We start from the raw sequence: 10846 nt of genomic DNA, 5'->3' as shown, positions 1-10846 counted from the left end.
GTCTTTAAAATATAGGTCGTGTGATTGAACGGATGACAAGTCGCTGAAATCGCTTTTAACTTTCAATAAAAGCTGTCTGACCAACTGTTTTTCAAGAAACTCATTCCATCATCAGGCTTAAGGCTTCAACGCATCCCGGAAGAAAGAGGATTTCTCGTACTCCGATTGGTCGAGTATGAGTTTCTCCTGCTCTGATTGGTCAGAAGAGAGTCTCGTTTGCTCTGATTGGTGAAAAGCGTGCGCATGCAACATCATGCGCTTTTGTTGTCGTACAGTAGCCGACAGAAAGCAAATATGAATGCAAACAGCTTTTACTTGATCTAAACCCACTGGATATTTTGCGTTTTGATTTCTCCTTTTTTTAAGTATCAAAATCGCCGAGAGTTGAGGAGAACTGCATAACTGCTTCTGTATTCATTTAGCCTGAATGCATGTGCATCCTCTGTTCATCGAAGGAGTTTCGTTTCTTATAAACAAACATGAATCAGTATCTCGTTGTTCTTCTTTCTTTTGTGCATGTATTGGCGGATCCGGATTTTGCCAAACTTGATGGTGCCCCGCCTTCTAAAATAGGTAACGTTAGGCCAAATGTTCATGCTATTAATTATTCTCCAACTAAAGAGCCCATATTACAGTCTGATGTTATGTTTGCAGCTGTTGTTGGAGCTGGAATCGGAGGAACCGCCACGGCTCATTTCCTTAGGCAACATTTTGGACCGGAAGTGAGAATTGATGTGTTTGAGAAAGGGTCAGTCGGTGGTCGTTTGGCTACTGTCACTGTGAACCACCAGGACTACGAGTCCGGTGGATCCATCATTCATTCCCTCAACCTGCATATGCAAGACTTTGTCCAGCAACTGGGTTAGTTGGATTCATATTGCTAAAATGTACAATTTAGTAATTATTGATAGAGTTAATGCTAGGTAAAAGTCTTGGAAGACACTGCTTGGCCATATTTGTGACCCTGGACCACAAAACCAGTCATAAGTAGCACGGGTATATTTATAGCAATAGCCAAAAATACACCGTTTGGGTCAAAATTATAGATTTTTCTTTTATGCCAAAATCATTAGTATATTAAAGGAGAAGTCTACTTCCAAAACAACAATTTACAAATAATTTACTCACCCCCTTGTCATCCAAGATGTTCAGGTCTTTCTGTCTTCAGTTGTAAAGAAATTACAGTTTTTGAGGAAAGCATTTCAGGATTTTTCTTCATATAATGGCCCCCGATTTTGACCTTCCGAAATGTAGTTTAGTTTAAATGCAGCTTCAAAGGGCTCTAAACGATCCCAGCCGAGGAAGAAGGGTCTTATCTAGCGAAACGATCGGTCGTTTTTTCTAAAAATAAAAATTTGTATACTTTTTAAGCACAAAAGCTTGTGTAGCACAGGCTCTGGGATGCGCGTTCACGACATACTGTTAAATCACATCGAAAGGTCACGCGGAACGTAGGCGGATCTACAGACCCAGTGTTTACAAAGCGAATGCACAAAGAATAAGAAAGTGCAAGTAGGTCAAACGCTGTTTACAAACAAAAAGCTACAACGTGTCGGACAATTCTGAAGTTGTAGGAGAAAATAAGATGGAGTTTTTCGCCATGCTCTACCTTTTTGAGCCGGAGTACACAGATGATGAACTTAGACGTGATTCGTAGTAGTGATGGGAAGTTTGGATCATTTTACCGACTCTGACCTTTGAGTCTCGTTCAGCAAAATAAACTAATCTTTTTTCGAGTCATTTCGTTAATTTGAGCAAAATCAGCGTCACGTGACAGCCCCATAAGATGAACGAACGACTCGAAAAACCCGAAGACTCGAAACAGGTGAACTAATTCCACTACAGAACCTAACAGGATGTTGCGCATGCGCGACTGAACGAATCACTCCCCCGAGACGACTTGTTCTTCGCAAGTCACATTAAAGTAAATTTAACAAGAACGACCCATAATCGCGCATCCGAGAGCCTGTGCTATGCAAGCTTTTGTGCTTAAAAAGTATACAAATTTTTATTTTTCGAAAAAGAAAAAATTACAGATCGTTTCGCTAGATAAGACACTTCTTCTTCGGCTGGGATCATTTAGAGCCCTTTCATTTCATTTCAGAAGTTCAAAATCGGGGGCACAATTGAAGTCCATTATATCAAGAAAAATCCTGAAATGCTTTCCTCAAAAACCATAATTTCTTTACGACTGAAGACAGAAAGACATGAACATCTTGGATGACAAGGGGGTGAGTAAATTATTTGTAAATTGTTGTTTTGTAAGTGGACTTCTCCTTTAAGTAAAGATCATGTTCCGTGAAGATATTTTGTAAGTTTCCTACTGAAAATATATCAACATGTAATTTTTGATTAGTAATATGCATTGCTAAGAACTTCATTTGGACAAATTTAAAGGTGATTTTCTCTCTCTCTATATATATATATACATATATATAGTTGTATCTTGACCAAATATTGTCCTGTCCATACATCAATGGAAAGCTTATGCTGATATATAAATCTCAGTTTCAAAAAATTGATCCATATGACTGGTTGTGTGGTCCAGGGTCACATTTAGCATTCGGGGTTTGTTCTAAAATCATTATCTTCTCTTTAATCTTATGTTACCCGTCCACAGGGCTGAAGTACCGCAAGAGTGTGGCTGGGAAGACGGCAGTGTTTAATGGAGAGGAGTTTATTTTGGAGGAGACTGATTGGTACCTACTGGATTTGTTTCGCTTGTGGTGGCGCTATGGGATCAGCTTCATCCGCCTGCAGATGTGGGTGGAGGAGATCATGGAGAAGTTTATGAGGTGAGAGAAAAGATGCAGCTCATGCGTTCTGTTTTATGACACTTTTTGTGCAAAGTTTGTGCAAACCTGATGATCTGTGGTATCTAGCATAACTTAGAAATGTTCCAAATGTTGTCATTCAGGGAAAAGCAAGAAAATGTTTATCTTTTGTACGAAGGAGCTGTACAGGATCAATGTTACATGCATTTATAATTTGATCAACAGGAAACAAAATAAGCATGTAAATGCTTGAAATCGCCCATCTTACCAGTTGGATTTAAAAAAAAAAGTATGTATGTTTACATATAAGTAAAAATGACTAAAAAACAGAATCTGAAAATCATTCATTCATTCAGAATCTTATGCATTCTGACTGATTAAAATTAGTGCATGTAAATTTGTTTATTTGATTTTTTTTGACAGTGTAGAATATTTTTATTAATTTTATGCTGAGAATAAAAAAAGTTCAGCTTAGTCCTATGTGTGATTAAAAGACAAGATTTTTATTTAAAAAAATGTTATGCTCATCAAAGTTCCATTTATTTGATGAAAAACACAGAAAAAATTAATATTATGAAATAGTATTGCAATTTAAAATACATTTTCTATTTTAATTTACTTTAAAATAGAATTTCTTCCTGTGATGCAAAGCTGAATTTTCAGCATCATTACTCCAGTCTTCAGTTTCACAAGGTCTTTCAGAAATCATTCTAATGCGCTGATTTATTATCAATGTTGGAAACCATTGTGCTGCTTAATATTAGTTTGGAACCTATAATCCTTTTTCAGAATTCTTTGATGAATAAAAAGTTAAAAAGTACCAAATTTATTCCAAATAGGAATAGAAAAACTATTTTACTAGTTTACTATCACAATTTCTTATCAGTTGAACACATCCTTGCTGAATGAAAGTATTAATTTCTTTCAAAGAATGAAAGAAAAAATGGACTGACCCCAAACTTTGAACACAAAAGATAGAAAAAAAAAAATAGATTTCTATTTTAAATAAATGCTGTTCTTTTTACAGTTTTATTCATCAAAGTATCCTGAAAAAAGATCACAGGTTCCAAAAAAAATTAAGCAGCACAACCATTTCCAGCACTGATAATAAAACTCTGACACTGGACTGGAGTAATGATACTGAATATTCAGCTTGGCATCACAGAAATAAATTCTATTTTAAAGTATATTAACATAGAAAACCAATATTTTCAATTGTAATAATATTTTACAATATTAGCGTTTTTTTCTGTATTTTTAATCAAATAAATGTACAGGTTTTGTGGTTTTTAATTCACTCAAAATAAAAGTGTTGACAAAATTAACAAACTTATTGTCAAATAAAACTTTCCTGTAGCTCAAACAGTAGAGTATGCCACTTGCAATGGCGAGGTCTTTGGTTTGATTCCCGAGAAAAGAATGAACTGATAAATTATAAATGTGTACAGTACTTTGAATGCAATATTAGTTGCTCTGGATAAAAGCGTCTGGCAGTTGCATAAATCTAGTAAAACACATTTTCGAATGGGAATATCCCCTCCCTTGTCTTATAAATAACACCTGCCAAAGATTAGCAACAGCAAGTGGTTTTGGTTGACTGCAACATAAGACTGTTGCCGTTTTTTTTTTACATCCTTGGTTTATGTCCTGCTGCATCTAGGTTTAAAACATTTCTTAGTAACTAGTTTGCTCATTCTCGCCTATTTGAGAAACATAAAAACACAAAAGGTGTTTTATTTGATCATTAGGGAACCTTGAAATATGCAATTGTTCAGCTGCAGTCTGAGTAACACAAGCTTTTTGTATTTTTTTTAAATCATCCTCTTTTTCTCTTGTTTGCTTGTATTTTTGTGTTTATTTGATTTTGTTTTGTGTTTGTAACTCTATTATTCCAACTTAGTTTTTGCCATGAAGATAGCCTTAGATGCTGACTTGCCAATAAAAATCACTCCTGTCTTTTTCTTGTTTGCTTTAACACATTTTGCTGTCCTTTTTCTGTCAGAATCTATAAATACCAGGCCCATGGCTATGCCTTCAGTTCAGTAGAAGAGCTGCTGCACTCTCTTGGGGGTTCAGGATTTATCAACATGACCCGCCGCTCCCTTTCCGAGTCTCTGTTAGAACTGGGCGTCTCCCAGCGCTTCATCGATGAAGTCATAGCTCCGATCATGAGGGTCAACTACGGCCAGAACATCAGCATCCCTGCATTTGTTGGTATGCACAAAAAATTCTTCATAGTTTATTAGAATGATACACTAAGCTTTGTACTAGTATACACTATTCTATTCTAAATATAAACCCTAATTTGTTTAGTTTAATTCTTTTTTTTAACTCTCATCAATGAATTATGGATGAAATTATTCAGTGATGAATAATCAGTTAAATGGCATATATTTGAAGCATTAAGTGTAGTTATATGTAGTATGTATGATAATCCTCAAACATCAAAAAAAAAAAAAAAAATATATATATATATATATATACACTACCGTTCAAAAGGGTCAGTAAGACTTGTAATAGTCTTTAAAGAAGTCTCTTATGCTCATCAAGGCTGCATTTATTTGATTAAAAATATAGAAAAAAAAACAGTAATATTGCAAAATGTTTTTACAATATAAAATAATGTTTTTTATTTTAACATACTTTAAAATAGAATTTATTCCTGTGATGAAAAGCTGAATTTTTATCAGCTGTTACTCCAGTCTTAAGTGTCACATGATCCTTCAGAAATCATTCTAATATGCGGATTTATTATTAGAATGATCAGTGTTGGATATTATCAACAGTTGTGCTGCCAAATATTTTTTGGAACCTGTGATTTTTTTTTTTTCAGGATTCTTTCATGAATAACAAGTTTAAAAAGTACAGTGTTTATTCAAAATATAAATATTTTATAACAATGTAAATTATTTATTATTAACTTTTAATAAACTTTTAATTATTAACTTAATACATCCTTGGTGAATAAAAGTATTAATTTCTTAAAAAAAAAAAAAAAAGAAACAATAAAAATGTACTGACCCCAAACTTTTGAACGGTAGTGTGTATATATATATATATATATATATATATATATACAGTAAAGTAATATTAAATTAAATCTGTTCTTTTGAACTTTCTATTCATTAAATAATTTTAAAAAGACCATGGTTTCCACAAAAATGTTAAACAGCACAACAATTTTTAACATTGAGAAGCTGCTTTGAAGGCACTATATAAAAATAAAGTTTATTATTCTTATTATTATTATTTTGATAATTTTTATAATTATAATTAATGTATCTTGAGCACCAAAGCAGCATATTAGAATGATTTAAAAAAAAAAAAAAAAATCAATTATTTTTAAACCAATAAATGTAGCCTTGGTGAGGATTAAAGACTTTTTTTCAAAAACATAAAAATAAACTTAGTGACCCCAAACTTTTGAATGGTAGTGCATATTTTTTATATAATAGTTTATTTATAATAGTTTAATTTTGTGATAATTTTGTGACTTTTTTTTTTATAATTAAAAAAATGTTTTGTTGATTAGTTTTAATTAAGTTCTGTTTTACTTAAGAAAGAAAGGAAGAAAGAAAGAAAACAAAAAGACGTTTTTGTGATTTTATTTATCTTATAAGGCTACAAGGAGAAAAGAAAGTTCAGAATTATTCTTGAACAAAGTATGTAGTATAATAAACATAAAAAGTCATCTGGCAGTCTTAGTTGTGTTCTCGCCTCCCAGTTTCATGTCTGTTCTGAGTTGCCCACTTCTCTTTGACAGGTGCTGTGTCTCTAGCTGGTGCACAGGCCAATCTCTGGGCTGTGGAGGGAGGAAACAAACTGGTTTGCTCCGGACTGCTTAAACTAGCAAAAGCTAATCTCATCCAAAGTCCAGTTACGACCATTACCCTCCGATCAACAGGTATTGCACATAACCATCAGCTAAAAAACACTGTGAAACACTGTTCATCTAAATGGCTGTTCTAGTAGACTGTTTGTGGCTAATAGGCTTTCCTAGCTGACTGCAGTATCTAACAGATCTTCTCCCCCAGTGATAGTAGCCACAGGATGTTACTTAATCCCAATAGTCTCTGTCGCCTGTGGGTCGCTGACAAATAACAGTGTCCAACAGTAAAGAAAACAAAAAATGGTTCACTCATTCACCCTTTCAAATGAAAGTTTGTTAAAAAGGCCATCCAAGATGTACATCAGTTTGTTTCTTCATCTGAACAGATTTGGAGAAATGTAGCATTACACTGCAGTGAATGGGTGCCGTCAGAGTCCAAACAGCTGATTAAAAACATCACAATAATCCACAAGTTATCCACACCACTCAAGTCCATAAGTTAATGTTTTGTGAGTTGAAAAGCTGTATGTTTGTAAGAAACAAATAAATCAAGGCATTTTTTACTTCAATCTGTTGCTTCAGACTAAAATATGAGTCCTCTGTCCATAATAATGCCTTTTCTGTTGAAAAAGACATCATGTCTGAATCAAGACAGAAATATGCACTGTTTACAAGCGAAAACAGTCTAAAACATTCTAAACAAATACGTGGGTGGATTTCGATGTGAGAGGACAACAGATGGACTTTTTCACTGGAGGAAGTGGGCTAAGATAAAGGCCATAATTTTGTATTAGTTTCTAACATGCAGACTGGAGTGGTTTGGATTGCTTGTGGATTATGGTGATGTTTTTATTTATATAGTTATATTAAAAAATGTCTTGGCTCTTCCAAGCTTTATAATGGCAGTGAATGGGTGTTGAGATTTTGAAGCAAAGTAAAGTGCATCAATTCATCGTGAAAAGTGCATATTTAAAATGTAATGTTTTAAATATAAGTATTTTTCTTACACAAACACATTGATTTGCTTTAGAAAAATATTATTAACCCTTCTGGAGCCACGTGGAGCACTTTTTATGATGGACTGATGCACTTTATTTTGCCTCAAAATCTCAACAACTATTCACTGCCATTATAAAACGAGTCAGGACATTTTTAAAAATAACTCTGACTGTATTTGTCTGAGAGAAGAAAGCCATATACAGCTAGGATGCTGCCAGTATGAACACCTTAAAACAGTGGTGTACTTTTTGATTTATTTAGACCAATTTGGAGTCACAGTTATGTCAGTTGCAGCTGTGTGCGCATAGTGGTTGCAGAAAAACAATGGTAAAAAGTGGAGGCAAACGGGTAAAATTCATGGAATAAAAGAAAAAAGCTATTTTGTGCCTTTTGATGTCAAAATCGGAATGCAAATAATTTTTATAAAATACTGTCGTTAAAGACACCATTTGAAGCTAAACTCATACATAACCGTATGTACTATGGATGAAGACTGCTATGATTACTCTACTTTTAAAGAATAAATTTGATTTAAACAATAGATCTACATAATATTCACATATGGTGTTTATATATAAGGGGCGTATTAAATTAGCCTCACAGTTACAGCATGAAATATTATTTAAACCCTATTACTATTAACATTCTTGCATAATATTTATTTATTTTACTCACAGTTCTTACTTTTTTCTCGCAAATTCAAGTTTATATCTCCTAATTCGGACTTTACAACTTGATTTAACTCAAAAAAAGCGAGAATAGCGAGTCATTTTCTGTTGCTATTTCACCCCCATTTCCTTTAATACATCTATGTTGCACTAGGTATAAAAAATAGTTTCTATCAGCACCAAAAGTGTCTCCATTGAAACCCATTAAAACTGCTATTTTTAATCACAGTTCCATTTAACTGTAAAATGATGCAATTTTTGTTAATGGACTTTCATTCATGCAAGGCTTCAAAATTAAACTTTTTACAATTTTTTACCAGATGATGCCTTTTTTTTTTTAGATTTGGCCAATAAAGCAAACACTCGCTTCATTTCTGTTTTCTGCTTCTGCATATTATAGAGCCAACTGGATAAATAATGCAGCTATAATTGTGTGGGTTATTTTGGTATGTCAGAGTGTGGTTCGTATGCGTGTCATTCAAAAAAGTGTGTGTGCTTGTAATATTTGAGAGAGAAAAACTGCTGCAAATCACAAAGTTTTGCTGGCATCTAATGAGGAAAATCTGGTACTGCGCCCAAACAAATTCTTCCTGAAAGCTCATTTTTTGAGATATCAACCTCAAATTTGGAATACAACTTGTTTAGATTTATGGCTTTGATTTTCTAGCAGGTTTAGAGTTCAACATGTTTCATAAAATATATATTTTTATATAAAATAATGTTCATAAAGAATTTTAAACCTCTCTAACTTTTTTTTGTTTCACTTTTTAAACCTTTTCTACTTCAACAATAATCTGCCATGGGTCTTCTTTAAAATGAGATGAAACTTAAGTCATGAACATTTTTGTCCACTAAGGACCTATGTGTAACTTTTTTTATTGACGCACAAGGGTTAAATTTAACTATTTTGTATCATAGCCATGTAATTCTCTAGCCGTAAAGGCTATCTCTCCAGAGTTTTCTGCAACCTTGATGCACATGCATCCCGAATGTTTACAAATCTACAATTGGTCTATAGCATTACACTTCACTACACTTGTTAATTTATGTTAAAAAGACAGCATGGACAATTCACATTCATTTTTTTTCCCTCAGGAGATTACCAACAGTATGAGCTCACCTACGACTCTCAAAATGAAAAGTCATCCGAGCTCTATGACATTGTAGTAGTAGCGACGCCTCTCCAACAAAACGTCAACTCGGACATCTCATTCCAAGGCTTTGAGCCACAACTTCCTGATATATCGGGCTCCTACCACCAAACTGTGGCCTCCATCATCCACGGCTACCTGAACTGCACTTACTTTGGCTTTCCCGACCCAAAGCTGTTTCCATTTTCCAGCATCCTTACCACAGACACTCCCGGACTTTTCTTCAACAGCGCCGCCAGCGTCTGTCCGGTCAACATAACCTCCGGCTTCCGCCGAAAGCAGCCTCAAGAGGCTGGAGTCTACAAGGTCTTTTCACCAAAACCCCTGGAGAAGAATGAACTGAAGACACTTTTTAAGTCCTACTATTCCGTGCAGGTCACAGATTGGCTGGCGTACCCTCATTACGGAAGCACCCAGGGCTTGCCACCGGTGGTGCTGCACGAAAACCTGTACTTCCTGAATGGAATCGAGTGGGCTGGGAGTGCGATGGAGATGAGCTCGGTGGCAGCTAAGAATATAGCACTGTTGGCCTATCATCGTTGGAACAGACAATTGGAAATGATTGACCAGAAAGACCTCATGCACAAAGTGAAGACAGAATTGTGACACACCCCGTATGTCATTAGAAAGACACTGTGAAGTATGAGAAGACGGATTATACTTGTCAGACCTGTTTGAGACAGAAAAGTAAGCAACAGCGTGTTTTCGATTCCATGCAACACGGTTTAGGTTTTAGTTTTCCTTTTTTGATGCAAGATGCAAAAATGGTGAAAGCAGTGTGGTCTCAGGCTAAACGCTCGATCTGTATCAGACGGGTAATGCGTGGGATGAGTTCTCCATTACTGACCAACCTGATGCATCTGTAAGCTTACTTATTATGAGCTAATGTGTTAAAGTGAAAACTTTGCATGGAAAGATGTGAAGGTAATTTTCCATTTGTTTAGGGTTTTTTTCTTATGTTTGCTGAAGACATCTTATAGTTTTAAAAGTTCAGATCAATCTTGTGTTTTACATGCTACGTATGTGTAAATGTCACTGGGCTAGGAAAAGTATTAGCAGGATTTATAAGATTTAAAAACTAATTATTTATTATGATGGCTTGACTTTCTCATTTCAATAAATAATTGCTTATGGTCGTCTCACAATAAGAATTCTAAATTCCACCCCAAAATCTGGTCATTTTGCGCATTATTAATTGAGTGGTCCTGAAAAATTTCATTCATTCATTCATTCATTCATTCATTCATTCATTTGTTTGCTTGCTTATTTATTTATTTATTTATTTATTGGTTTGGGTTTTTTTGGTTTGTATTTCAAAGAGATCTCTTATGCTCACCAAGGCTGCATTTATATAAAATACTTGAATTTTAGCTAATATTTTGCAATATTATTTTATTTTCTACACCACATACTTGTTGTCTACTA

At 34.4% G+C, this 10846-nt stretch overlaps 1 protein-coding gene across 1 annotated transcript; it reads left to right on the top strand.

Moving 5' to 3' along the window:
- The first annotated feature begins 235 nt into the window (after nt 1-235).
- LOC127152605 (prenylcysteine oxidase-like) lies at nt 236-10516 on the top strand. The gene is made up of 6 exons (XM_051093361.1): nt 236-573; nt 655-861; nt 2621-2795; nt 4777-4988; nt 6538-6678; nt 9366-10516. The coding sequence occupies exons 1-6, from the start codon at nt 480-482 to the stop codon at nt 10025-10027; spliced, it is 1491 nt and encodes a 496-aa protein (XP_050949318.1). The 5' UTR covers nt 236-479; the 3' UTR covers nt 10028-10516.
- The last annotated feature ends 330 nt before the right edge of the window (nt 10517-10846 follow it).

The sequence above is a fragment of the Labeo rohita genome, chromosome 21, assembly GCF_022985175.1.
Source record: "Labeo rohita strain BAU-BD-2019 chromosome 21, IGBB_LRoh.1.0, whole genome shotgun sequence".
Lineage (NCBI taxonomy): Eukaryota > Metazoa > Chordata > Actinopteri > Cypriniformes > Cyprinidae > Labeo > Labeo rohita.
Note: the sequence above shows the minus strand (reverse complement) of the source record. Positions and strands in the feature narration are given on the sequence as shown.

Bases quoted from the DNA above. Each gene is read 5' to 3' on its own strand.
- LOC127152605 (XM_051093361.1), top strand. From the start codon at position 480: ATGAATCAGTATCTCGTTGTTCTTCTTTCTTTTGTGCATGTATTGGCG. The intron at 574-654 runs GTAACGTTAGGC...TTATGTTTGCAG, and splicing joins TGCCCCGCCTTCTAAAATAG to CTGTTGTTGGAGCTGGAATC. The intron at 4,989-6,537 runs GTATGCACAAAA...TCTCTTTGACAG, and splicing joins CAGCATCCCTGCATTTGTTG to GTGCTGTGTCTCTAGCTGGT.